Raw genomic sequence first — 12,722 nt, forward strand, 5'->3', positions numbered from 1 at the left:
AGGATGTAGATACCAGTGGTAGTTTGGCACGTTTGACATCCTGAACAGATGGTTCCTGCCTCATTCCGTACGCTCGCTCAACAACTAACGAGCAACGACGAGCAGCAACAACGGGCAACAACAACGAGTGCCACAAACAGGTAAACGACAGCATGGGTATGGCCGTACCTCACTACCACATCACAACTTGCACGATGTAATGTCACCTGCAGAAACCGCATCACATTTTGCCTTCCCACCACCTGCATAAATCGAGGCGCCACAGTGGCGTGATTCACTTTCCCTCTCCTCTCAATCCACCAAATCGTGTCATCACTTCCTTAACTGCCTTGGCAGTGAGCGAATGCGAAATGGGGCACAGTGGTTAGGCACTTTGCCTCCTCGGTGAGAATGACAGAGTTGGCGTGCGTTGCATCCTGTTTGCAGTCCCCTACCTCCCAATTGCCATTGACTGTGCGGTAGACAAGTGAGCGTAAGTGAACTGCAAGGGAGGTGATTCCAACTGTTTGGGAGAAATTGACGACGCTCGCAATTCTGGCAGGCAACCTATCTTCGTGCTCCACTCGTATTTGAGAAGTGCAAGGACAAGTGATGCGGACGAAAGTGAATGATGCGAGAGGATTGTCGTCTTATAAGTGATGGGCGACGCAAATGAATGATTGGTAGAATGGACCGCATTTGACTGAACTACACGTGAATGGACGGAACTGTGGAAGAATTGCCCAGAGACGACCAAAGCGTAGGTGATCAGCCATCTCCGATTTGCTTTCAATTGCATTGGAGGGCAGGAAATAAGAAGATACAGGGAAAGAATACAAGGAGCTAGTCTTAAGGCGAGGCATTTCGTAAGACAAATCCAGTGTCTTTGAGTGAGGGTGGAGAATGCTTTCACCGTTGCGGGTGAGGCGAACTACACTAGTACCGCCTGTTGCAATGCCAAGGTGGCATAAGATGATATTGTGTCCAGATTCCCAGTACAATTCCTCTCCCACACCACAAATAAGCCAACAGGATATCCTCATTGTTTACAACCGCTCGTTTAATAACGAATTTGAAATTGAAGCATTTGGCACGGAAGGTGGAAGTGGAGTGCATGATGCTACTTCTATACCTCCTCAGCTAAACATAAGTAGTATGTGGAGGGTGTGCTAAAAATGCAGTGCATTCACAATTCACTTCTTCTTCTTCTTCTTCTTCTTCTTCTTCTTCTTCTTCTTTCGCCCTCCTTTCCTCGTCTTTGCAAATGATGAAGAAGTGTTGAGAAGGAATGCCCTGGTGTCGGTGCTACTTGGCTGCTCTCATCAGGTGCTGGACTACTTCATCTGTTAGTGCGTGACAGCTGAAAAAAAAGAGGAATTCTGCATTGAGGACCTGTCAAGGATGTTAACCCTACAGACTTAAAGGAAATTCCTCGCTGGATACTTGATGCATTCACCTCTGGTTGGGTGGCAGTTCGAATTACGAGGCATTACTTCACGCCTCTGGTGTGCCTCACGATCACCTCCTTTCCATGAAGTGGTGGAAAACTCCAGAAGTTACCAAGTTGAATAAATGGAAGGAGGGAACAGTCAAGTTCACTACACAAAGCGCCAGAGGACGCAAAATTCCTTGATACTTTAGGCAGACCTCTCGTAGGAATGATTAATAGGCACGCATTGCACTACATGTCTGCCAGGTGTTCTTCTTCCTTCTTTCCTCTATTCCTCTGCCACTTTTTGAACTCTCATAGTATAAAATATCCGTTGAATTTATATGGGTGGAGATGAGGGAGGTGTGGGCGAGATTTTCTATCTGACAAAAACGGAATGTCAAGGTTGTAACCGTTCCTATTGGCGGGAGGAGCGATACACGGATAGCTGAACGGGCTGTCCAGAAATGCGTCAAGGTCATGGGGGAAACGAAGGAAAAAACAAGTTTATTTTCTAGAAATGGCGACAATGCATCACCTCATAGAGTATCCTCGGGGCAATAAAGATGCCAAAAGCCTCAGGAAAGGCATTTCTAACGTTCTTTCCATCGGATGTGAGTCACTCTGGAATGGTCGGTGTGAGTTCACCAATCCACCTTCCTTCACTTCCTCTTAATTGGCCCTCCTTCGTATTTTATTTTTATTGTTCTCCTCTTAAAGTAAAAGAATTTCTGATTTACTTCTCTTTTTTCTGCAATCCGAACAACAAGTGCCTTTTTTGGAAAGTAAAAATAAATCACCGAGTTCCTAAATTTACCGCTTTACTTTGAATTTGTTTAAATTAACTACAGTTAAAAAGCACAGGAGAGGTGTCCTTTTCCCCGCATATTCAAAAACAAAAAACAAACAAGTGTGACTTACCTCCAAACAAGTAACTGCAAATGCGGAGCCTCAGTGACACCGAGAGAGGCGGTCAGACGCAGCAACCACAAAAAGTGGGAAATTCAGATTTTTAGAGGGGAAAAGAAAGGGGAGTATTAACTAATCCCCACTCGGAAGCCTGCGGGTTAAGTGTTGGGGCTAATTGTCCAGGCAGCGCACTGCTGATTAATGTCGGCCATGGATGGAAAAGAATGCAGCCCCCCGCCCCCGCCACCTATCGTATCGAGGGTATCGTACGGCGGAGATGAAAAGAAGGCCCTTACATAGCAACGCGGGATTCAGGAATACAAAAGCAGGCCAGGACAATTGGATTTTATTTCTCATCTGTAAAAAAATTAAATTCTTCCGTTATGAAAAGGACTACAAACATTGAGCCAAAGCCACAATCGATCCTCCTTTCAATCCAAGAAGCACCTGCTAGCTGCTGGTTGGATGTCCCAGGACTAGCCACATTCATTTCTGTCTCGCTTTTCTTTCCTAACCGCCTGGGATTCCGCGATTGTCAACGTTTGGAGGGATAGGAGAGGGGAGGAGGGAGAGGATGATGTGCAGGAGTCTGGTGAGATCGTCTTGGATGATCTGCACCGCCTTCTAACTGGTTGACTAGTCCGAGCTTTATCTCAAGGAGGAGCTTTTCCACGTTCAAGTAGTATCGGAGTAGACAGATCTCAGCTAGCGGTGTTGTTTAGCCCTCAGTAAGTGAACGCGTGCGTTTGCAGTCCACCGCACAAAAAAGCAAGCAAAGTCGCATGGGGATGATGCGATGTGAACCTCTCAGAAGTGTGAGTTGGGTAGGGGGTAAAAGGACGGCTTGGGTGTGACCAAGGGACACTTCCCATTTCACAAGTCAGTCAGTTGATAAAACAACGTACAAAGTGCACAGCACTTTTTTATGGATGAATGCAAGAAAGAACGAAATGTCATTTACTGTTAATCCGGGTGGAACGCATTCCTTGAGGGGCCTTCACAAATTATTCACAATTTTTCCGGTCATCAGAGAGGAGCGTGGTAATGATAACGATTGGGATACCTCGACTATCAACATTACTGCCTACTATATGCAGATATGTAGAATGGCTTCTTCGTCTTTTTCATTCAAGAGTTTCTCCCCAATTTAACATTAATTCAGCCTACATGGAGAACCAAGCAAAGTGAGGAGGGCAATGGAAAATCTAAAAGAGATGCATAGGCCCAACTCAGAGTTCATTTTTTGTCTACTTTACAGAATTTAACTACGTAATTGTCAGGGTCTTCAAATGCCGACTACTGTCGGAGTCATTAAGACCACTAAGATGGGCACCTGGAGGCTGCTGAATCAGAGTGAATTTCGATTTTGCCATCAAAAGCATCCGAAAAAACTTCGCGACAGCTAACTTTAAAATGGCAAGTGGTAAACCTACCCCCTTCTGTGTGCCAGTGGAAGTAACACACGGGATAGAGTAAAGAGAGCCCTACATGACTTTTGTCAAGAAGGTAGCATCGCCAACATGCTGACGAAACTATTGAAGAAGCTTCGGTATCACTGCTTCCAATGTCACACGCCAGAGGTCGATCGAGATTTTCTCAGTGAAAGGTCGTCATCTACACAATCCATACTGTCACGGTTCTACCGACAAGTAAACCCGTTTACGCTTCGTCAGGACTGTCGTCGAAACCCATTTCTCCCTTGCCAGTGCAAAACTAGCAATCACCGATCAATACGTGGAAGTTTGTCGAAAATGAAACCTGCAAGGTCCTCAAATCGGACTCCGAATTTGCCAGAACGCTCCTAGATCGATTCAATTGAGGAGCCTTAAGAATACTCAAATGTGGGGACCGATTAAAATCCTGGAGAAGCTTCAGCCAGGAGGTTGAAGTTACAGATTCCACAGTCAGAGGTATCCACTAAATTGGCACCACGCCTGACACTAAGATCCACTATAGCCGTAAAATTATAGATTATTAGGGAAAAAGCAGCAAGTACGCTCTTGGAAGGTGTAGAAATTGAATACACCGACTGTGACGTAAAGGAGCTCTTGTAATCCTCGAACAGCCGTCTTGAATCAACACCAGTGATAAGATTGCCAAATAGGGAAAAAGAGGAAAACCAGAGTAAAGAGTAACCAGCAAAAATCCAAGCTCGTTCAACACTTCAAGGGACTGTAAATGAATCAATCCATCAAATCGACACGTCAAGTTGAACTATTTCCAAATTTGAAAAAGAAGATTAATTTATAGGTGCAATGATTATTTTGAAGCACACTTGGATCTGTACAAATAATTCGGTCGTTTAACCACCCACATACTCTTATCGTCCCTTCTTCCTACTAAATAGTTTATTCACTTTCTTGTTCTTCATTGGAACCGTCTTTAATGACACCTCTGCATTGGGCGCATCTCGTGACATCTTCCTCTTGAGCCCTTTCCTCATCTTCAGCGATTTTATTCGACCACGGGAGATTGAGAGTGAATTATTTCCTACGTCACCTTCAGGAATGGTAGTAGCTGCCAGTACCTCCGCAATTTGAGCCTTCTTCTCAGCGCTCGCTTCACTCGCCCATCCTGTGCGTTGGTGTCGACTGCCAGCGGGAACAGAAATCTCAGCAGTGGAGGGAGCTTTCATATCGTCCACTGACACAAAAGCCTCGCGTTTGGAGGGCTTTCGACGCAGGGATTCCACCGTCTAGTGATGAAATAGGGAACTGGGTAAGTAATGAAACAAGCTCTGACAACGAAAACCTAAACAGAGACTGAGAGAGCCATCGAATGGGACCTTCTATACACCCAAAAGCGGCTAAACTGCTGTAACATTTTGGGAGCTTTTAACTTGAGGCAGAAATAAGCATCATACGACCTAAACTTTTCAATATTTGACAGGGGTGAGATAAACACCAAACCTTCCGGACTTTCATAAATCCACCTTTAATCGCCACACTCAACGATTTGAGCTTGACATATATCCACCTTTTAACGCAAAATGGGGCTTTGTTCGACAGGAAGAGGAGGAATTGTTTCACACACACAGTGGTGCAGTGGGGAATTCAATCCGACCAGCCCCTCCCTAGTCCCGCTTTCCGCCCACCATAGCTGTACCAAAAACAAAAAATGCGGAACCGGGCGACCAATGGGCAGAAAACACGGGCGCTGCCTCTCTTCGTGATGGCCCCAAACAGTGGGCGAAATCACAAGAGGGTACATTGATTAGTGCAAACACGCAAGGAAGAAACGAGGAATAGGAGAGGGCAGGGTCTTGACTAGCAAAGAAGGCGGTAATTTGAAGAGTAGAGAGCAAAATGTCGTGGAAATAAATAGCTTATTCACAGGAATGAGAGACCATTGGCTGAAATCTATTCCGGTGTAGATGCCACTATATTGAGCTGTCAAATGTGGTAAACCTTACCTTGAAGGGCGAAAAGTCTTCTTTTAATTCGTGAGATGCCTAATTAGAGTTGACCTCTAGGAAAAACCAAATAAGTTTGTGAGATTTTCTCTTCTTTTTCCGAACTAATAGTCAATTTTACTTTCATTACCGTGGCAGCCTAGAACGCTCGACGATCTACCTATTGAGTGAAGGAAAGAAGTGAAGAACAAACTAAAAGTCTCTAGAATCCACTGCCATTTGGCGTCGATCCATGCGACATCCATTTGTCTGGCTCCCATTACGACTTTCTGCCGGTTAACCTTGCCATGCTGTGGATTCACCACAACCAAATCAAACCCTGTATTGGCAGTACACCTTGCTACGGCGTGCTTCACCTCATTCAAATGCTAGTGTTTTAAGAAGCACCGGCAGTTTTGAAATCGAGTTAAAACCGGACTCGTCAAGAACACAGACGCAGATCAGGTTCAGTCGACACTTCATGCCATGACGGATGGAAACAAGACGCGGTTGGAGGAGAGGAGTAATATATTGTGCCAATACGGCAAAGCTTTATAAGGCAGGGACATAAACAAGCTCCTTCATGAGTTACGGGTCATCTGTCTTGCAAAAGATGTAAAAAACCAGAAACAAGTAGTCAATCGATAGAGAGCAAAACACAACTCTCCTTTAATAGATCCCCTTTCTGCCTCGGAGAGACAAGGAACAAGCGGCTAGCCTAAAAGGGATTAGTTGAGGGCTTGGCAGGTAATAGTTGACAAGAAAGTGGCATTAACACATATTACGTCGAAATCGGCGATTAGCAAAAAAACGTGATTCACTTGATACTTTTTTCCTCCCTCATTTTCCTTCCCTGCCAATACAATAACCGAACAATACGCCAAAAGACAAGAGGATAGGGGTCTGTTCCACACTTAACGACAATTCCGATTAAAAACACCAAAAGCCTGCAAAGCATCGCCAATTCACTATTCCCGTTTTGCCTCTCAAAACAATCGTTGAGAGAATTCAGTCAATGAAAAAAAAATCCTGAGCCTTGAAAAAGAATGTGGTAATATGCAGTGTGATGGGAGCACCGGAGACAGGGATGAATCAGACGGAGGAAAAAAATTAGGAACGGGATGAAATCGCGGTGGTAAATTTTACCGCAGAGCAAATGACTGCGATTCACTTTCCGTGACTGATTCAGATGTAGTGTTGCTTTAGCAGAGAAGAGGAAGAAGGAAAAAAGGACCTCATAAACTTGGACAGTAAAGGGACAAATTCTTATTCATCAAGTATGACTTGTAATTTGGTAAATCGCTCGTGAAGAAATTGACGAAAATTGGTTTTACAAATTGGATTTGGAAATTACCAAGGAGAGTCTTGAGGAAGAATCTTCGAAAGCTATAGCAGAACATCTTCGATACAGTAACTCCACAACATTTAACTATCCTTCCAAGCGTAAACATTGACCTTTCATAGTTGTGCCCGCATAAAAATCACGCAGCCATGACCTACGAAGAATTCGACAGCAACGATCACATCTCAAAAAAGTGAAGCTCTCAATCCAAAACGAGCTTTTAATTCCCAGAAGTAAACACCACAGTAAGGCAGCTGTTTGAACATACCTTTCCAGCCAGAGCAAAAGATGCTTGAACCTCCTCATGAATCTGCGCCACTGCTACCTCCAGCGCAGCGTCTGCTGCACTTCCAGGCTCCAAAAGTGAAGGCACCTTTGCTGATTCCGGGTCTTGTTGTCCCTGCTGTGCCGCATTGGAAGCTATTAAGAGGTGGTTCTCGATTTCCTTCAAATAAAAGACCACGGAGAATTGGGTGAGGAGGGTGAGGGCAGCGCCCTGACGGCCAGCACGGGCAGTTCGACCAACGCGGTGCATATAAGTTTTTGCATCGAGCGGCACGTCATAATTGATCACCAAACCGACTTGTGGAATGTCTAGACCTCTAAAATGCAAAAGTAGAAGTCATTGATATGCGAATGTTGAAGAGGTGCAAGGTCCTACGTCAACAACTGCTGATTTTATGGACATAAGGCGAGGTAGTTTCTTCGCGCTCCACAAATCGGCTTTGTGGGCGAGTTTTGGACAAGTTGGTTTATTGAACACATTTTTCACTGACAGCATGGCTTTATGATGAACCACAGTGTCCTCTTTTTGTGGGACTGCCTGTTTCTCGTCGCGAGGACAGAGTGAAGATTCCATGAGAGACGCTTCAACGCTAGAAATCAACTGACTGCTCTTGCGCTTAGAACACTAATAACCAATCGTTGGGCACGTGTAGTACGTCCTGCGTCGACCCACACACAGCAAATTGAAAAACTTGAGCGCTTGTTCGAAGTAATGGCCATTCCACAGTCTTTTTGATAGCGAAAAGAACACGCAAAATAATTCGTAAAACGGGAGGATGGCGAAGTAATTCCAGACGTTTTCTGATGAGCGCCTCGGCTATCAATATCCACATATTCGCCGTCATGAACGAAGAGTAGTTTCACCCGGGTAACAAGAAATTAGCAAGGTTATTAACACAGAAGATGTTTTTCCTCGTCAAAGTTATTCCGATAAAAAGTGGCTTTTCCTTGAGATAAAATTTATTTTTATTAACGGGTTTCAGCAGAATCCTACCTGGTAGCGAGATAATATACGACTCGCAGCAAGCAGTTACGTCTTCCGGCTAACCAATATGCCAAATGATTATTCGGCTTTACGCATTTATGGAATGCGAAAGGGAATATATCCAGTTTGCAGTCGAAAGAGCAGGCCTCTCAAGCAAAACACTTTCCAAAAGAAAACATGTCCAAAAAGAGAGGTTCACCAGTCTAGAAAAACTAATGTGTAAAAGTTCAACAGCCCTTCCAAACGAACTCGATTTATCCGGCTGCATTTAGCAATATTGGTAAATTTGACGCCTACACAGTTAGCAGATCATAACCAGACACGTCAGCCGACTCGAAATAAACGAAACCTCCAAGCAGAGCTAAAATATTAGCCAAATCAGATCAGGGAGGATAGCGATCCGCCAAGACAATAACTCATTAACTGATTACCAGTTCCACCATTCAATAACGATTCTATGCATTCTATGCATTATTTTCCATCTAAGTGGTAGAGAACTAACCTGGCTGCAACATCGGTAGCAACAAGGCAGGAGGTGGGCAGTCGTTTAAACTTTCCCAGTGCGCCCAATCGTTGCGCTTGTGGCATATCGCCATTGAGGGTGATTACCGGAGTTGTGAGGAACTGACGCAGAAGAAGACTCAGCTTATTACTCGTCTCTCGCGTCCGCGTAAAAATGATAGCCGAGCCCATTGACTCGCTCCTGTCAAGGTCATTTAAACACGAAATCCTTTACGCATGCCCACATATCCGACGAGTCTTCTTAAAAAAGATAATTCTATCCGACCACACAGAAAACAAACTGTTTCCAAAAATAAGTCACGGATGTACACAAGTCGCTAGCATGCGCACTCCATATGTTCCTCTTCACACAAATCAAATCCATGGTAGTGTAGCTCATAGAAATAAAAAAAAAAAACAATCAAACCTTCTAAGATCCATAAAGAAAAGAAATAAAGAGCCACCATGGTCGAAAAGGGTGCTCAAATTTGATCAATGCATTATACGATTTTTGATCTCGAAACTCTTGATAAGCCGGTCTTTCCACATGGAAATATCTACTTAAATTGTACAAGTAGAAACCTGTATAAAAATGCACCTACCGAGATTCAGCATTGGCGACGTCGATTTCATCCGGAGACAGTTTGATGGCCTCCAAACCGTCGATAGGTGAAGGAAGAGGTGAAAAAGCGGTGCGAACAAGGTATACCAGGTAGGATTCTAGCTCAGCTTGGGGCACCAGAAGGACATACTGACGGAGGCTTTCAACGGTCTGGAACTTACTTTTACGCGTAGAGATTCGCACAGGATCACGCAAGGAAGCTCGTTGCAGCTTGCCGACCTGGTTCAGAGTAAAAAATATTTATTCAAAAGTAAGCCTATCAAGATTTTGAAATCCATATGTGAGTTCATAGAATGCTCCCAATGTGAAAAACGAAAGAAATTGAGATCGAACATTCTTAATTCCAAAACGCCAAGACTGCCCAATAAGAGATTAATCCAAGCTGAAATTATTCACTGAAAGAAAGACCGAATGGCGTTCCCGATTTGGAGGAAAGAGTTTAATCAAAAACCATACAATGATGTACGCTAGTTATTTAGCAAATTATACAGAAAAGGAGTAATTTCAAGGATTTCAGATAACAAAAAAAATAAAATGCAAATGTTAGGGAAAAAAAAGGGAACAATTTTTGGAAAGTCTGAGACAATAAAAAATTTTAGCCAGGTAAAGTATGAACTTGGAGCCTAATCGACTTGAGCTCCAAACGAACAGTAATATACACATATAAAAGCTAGAAAATTTAACCAGCCAAAAAGCAATTTGATATAAAAGGTGGAACTTGCTTTTTCGGTCATGGTGGCAGAAAACAGGAACGTCTGTCGTTTTGGAGGAAGAACAATGAGAACTTTTTCAATAACCGACTCGAAGTCCGACCCAAGCATTCGGTCAGCCTCGTCGATAACCAGAAACCGCAAGTTCTTAAACTTGACCTCATCGAATCCTTTGGTGCGCTTAAGATGGTCCACAAATCTGCCAGGCGTAGCTAAAGTTAAAGGTAAGTTATAAAAATACATGTAAAAACAAGTTTAATAAACTAACCGATTAAAATGTGAGGCGGTTTCATTATCATTAGATTGGCTTGGTCTGTAATAGGCGTTCCTCCGACCAGCAAAACTGTATTTAAACCAATAGACTGACCAAGAGCAACGCACTGCGCCTGAACCTGTGCAGCTAATTCACGAGTTGGTGCCAAAATCAAGGCAAAGTAGTGTTTGGGAGACACCATCAACTCCTACAAATAACGTTATAATACGCGAAGGCTAACCTGTAGTATGGGAAGGATGTAAGCGCCCGTTTTTCCCGAGCCCGTTTCCGCAAGAGCTATAAGGTTGCGCCCTAAGAGTGTCAGATAGCAAAAAGAACGCGCAAACCTTCTAACGCGTGAGGAATGGATGCAGCCTGAATTTCGGTGGGGGATTTCCATCGTAAACGCTGAACTGATAGTAAAATTTGGTCGTTGAGGCCCTAAGGATGTAAAAATAATTACCAATCACTACCAAGTCTTTAAAAGATGATGCATTTTCCAGTGACATTTGCTACGAAGCGAAGGCAAAGTGAAGCAAGAATGACTAGCGAGGCAATGCATTCCAGGAGCGCGCACTGTCGAGAATATGTTTAAACTAAGAAATTTAAAAGAAGCTAAATATACCACCATTAAATAACGCTGACATCTTACTTAACATTTCAAATTTTCGGATATCTAGGTGCCCTTTTTTGCTAGGCGATCATGCAAGGCATGGCATTTATGATGACATAACAAAATAATGTGATTAATAAACGAAGCAAGGCCTGCGATATAAGCCAACTTCATGGCATTTATTAATGGCAAATATAGGCATGTACATTATCCTTAAAAATGAAATTGCTCTGTTGCTTGCACACTTCTTCATTAGCCAATAGCACGTGAAACAGATTTGCCCAAAAGTTATGTAATACGTAATCATATGGTGATCAGCACTTGCTATCTAAATTGGCATTGCTCTGGGTAGGCGACGTTTTACGTAATAATATCCGGCTTTCATTTTGCACTGATTAGGCTTGTGCATGCCACATTGTATATTTATCCATGCTACCGGAATTGTATCTATGTTTCGGCGGAATTTCAACCGGGTGTTTCTTTTGGCCTACGCTGTTGTTCCTATTTCTCCCTCTGTATTTTGCTGACGCACATTCAACCTGCGATTTTTTTCATTTCTGGTTCTTTAAGTTGACTTTAATAATTACACGCTGTCTTCGTATGATTAGATCCTTGTTCAGAGATGCGATCCGTTACCGGAGAACTTTGCTGCTCTTTTGTGCTTGTGCATTTATACTTATACTTTCCCTTCATTTTCCACTGCAACTCACTAAATCAGCTACGAAAAATTTAATCTTGTCGAAGACATACAAAGTTGTGGTATTTAACCGAGTCCCCAAAACCGGTAGTACATCAATTGTTCGCATTTTCGAAACCCTCAGTAAACGAAACGATTTCCGCGTCTACCGAATTGCCATCTTTAATCCTCGTCAATTCCTCAATCCTCTTTCTCACAAGACTCTTGTGGAGGAGGTTAAGGAGATATCGCAGTGCTCCAAACTCCTAGTCCATGGTCACTTTTTCTACATCAATCTTCGCAGGTTCAGTTCCACCATTGACCACGTTTACATAAATTGTTTGCGAAACCCATTGGAGAGGCTCATTTCTAAGTACTATTTCGTGCGTTTTGGTGATGATCATCGACCGAACACTCAACGACGTGGCATGACAAACGATAGCCTTCAAATGCAAACATTTGAAGAATGCGTTGAAGTTGGCGGCAAAGACTGCGCTCCCAAGCTTCTCTGGGTTCAGGTTAGCCCCTCAAATATCTTTTTTAATCCTACTCTGTCCTCATTAGATTCCATTCTTCTGTGGCAATGCGGCGTACTGCAATATTCCTGGAAATCCCGAAGCTCTACAAACTGCAAAGCGGCGACTAGTCGAGGAGTATCTTCTCGTAGGCGTCCTGGAATACTTCAATGAGTTCATGGAACTGCTAGCTTATCTCATACCTGACTATCTCGCCGGAATTGAACAGACGAAGGATGTTAAAATCGGTGACCAACCATTATGGCACCTGCGAAAGACTAGGTCAAAAGCGCCAGTTCAACAAAAAGTTCGTGAGTTTTTTCAAAACGATACCATTTGGAGGATGGAAGATGATTTTTACGAGTTTGCAAAATCTGAATTCCTCAGTCGTTATCAACGCTACAAGTACCCACCTTTTGATCGGGCTAATTGGGGGAAATCAGTTTTCATTCGTGCTAAATGACCCTCAGTAAACAACTCGCTTTCTTTGACAATCCTATTCTTCTTTAAAA

General features: G+C 43.4%; 2 protein-coding genes across 2 annotated transcripts; one reads left to right on the forward strand and one right to left on the reverse strand. All coding sequences in view use genetic code 11, as the record gives it.

The window, feature by feature from the left end:
* Positions 1-4,037: 4,037 nt before the first annotated feature.
* EGR_06581 (Putative ATP-dependent RNA helicase) lies at positions 4,038-10,915 on the reverse strand (the record flags this gene model as incomplete). The annotated part of the gene is made up of 10 exons (XM_024495830.1): positions 4,038-4,118; positions 4,674-5,012; positions 7,319-7,652; positions 8,823-9,023; positions 9,424-9,662; positions 10,103-10,365; positions 10,422-10,614; positions 10,648-10,718; positions 10,754-10,847; positions 10,880-10,915. The coding sequence occupies 10 exons, from the start codon at positions 10,913-10,915 to the stop codon at positions 4,038-4,040; spliced, it is 1,851 nt and encodes a 616-aa protein (XP_024349790.1).
* Positions 10,916-11,619: 704 nt separating this feature from the next.
* On the forward strand, positions 11,620-12,673 carry EGR_06582 (Heparin sulfate O-sulfotransferase; the record flags this gene model as incomplete). The annotated part of the gene is made up of 2 exons (XM_024495831.1): positions 11,620-12,213; positions 12,260-12,673. The coding sequence occupies 2 exons, from the start codon at positions 11,620-11,622 to the stop codon at positions 12,671-12,673; spliced, it is 1,008 nt and encodes a 335-aa protein (XP_024349791.1).
* Positions 12,674-12,722: the final 49 nt, after the last annotated feature.

Source organism: Echinococcus granulosus (assembly GCF_000524195.1).
Source record: "Echinococcus granulosus chromosome Unknown EG_S00059, whole genome shotgun sequence".
NCBI lineage: Eukaryota > Metazoa > Platyhelminthes > Cestoda > Cyclophyllidea > Taeniidae > Echinococcus > Echinococcus granulosus.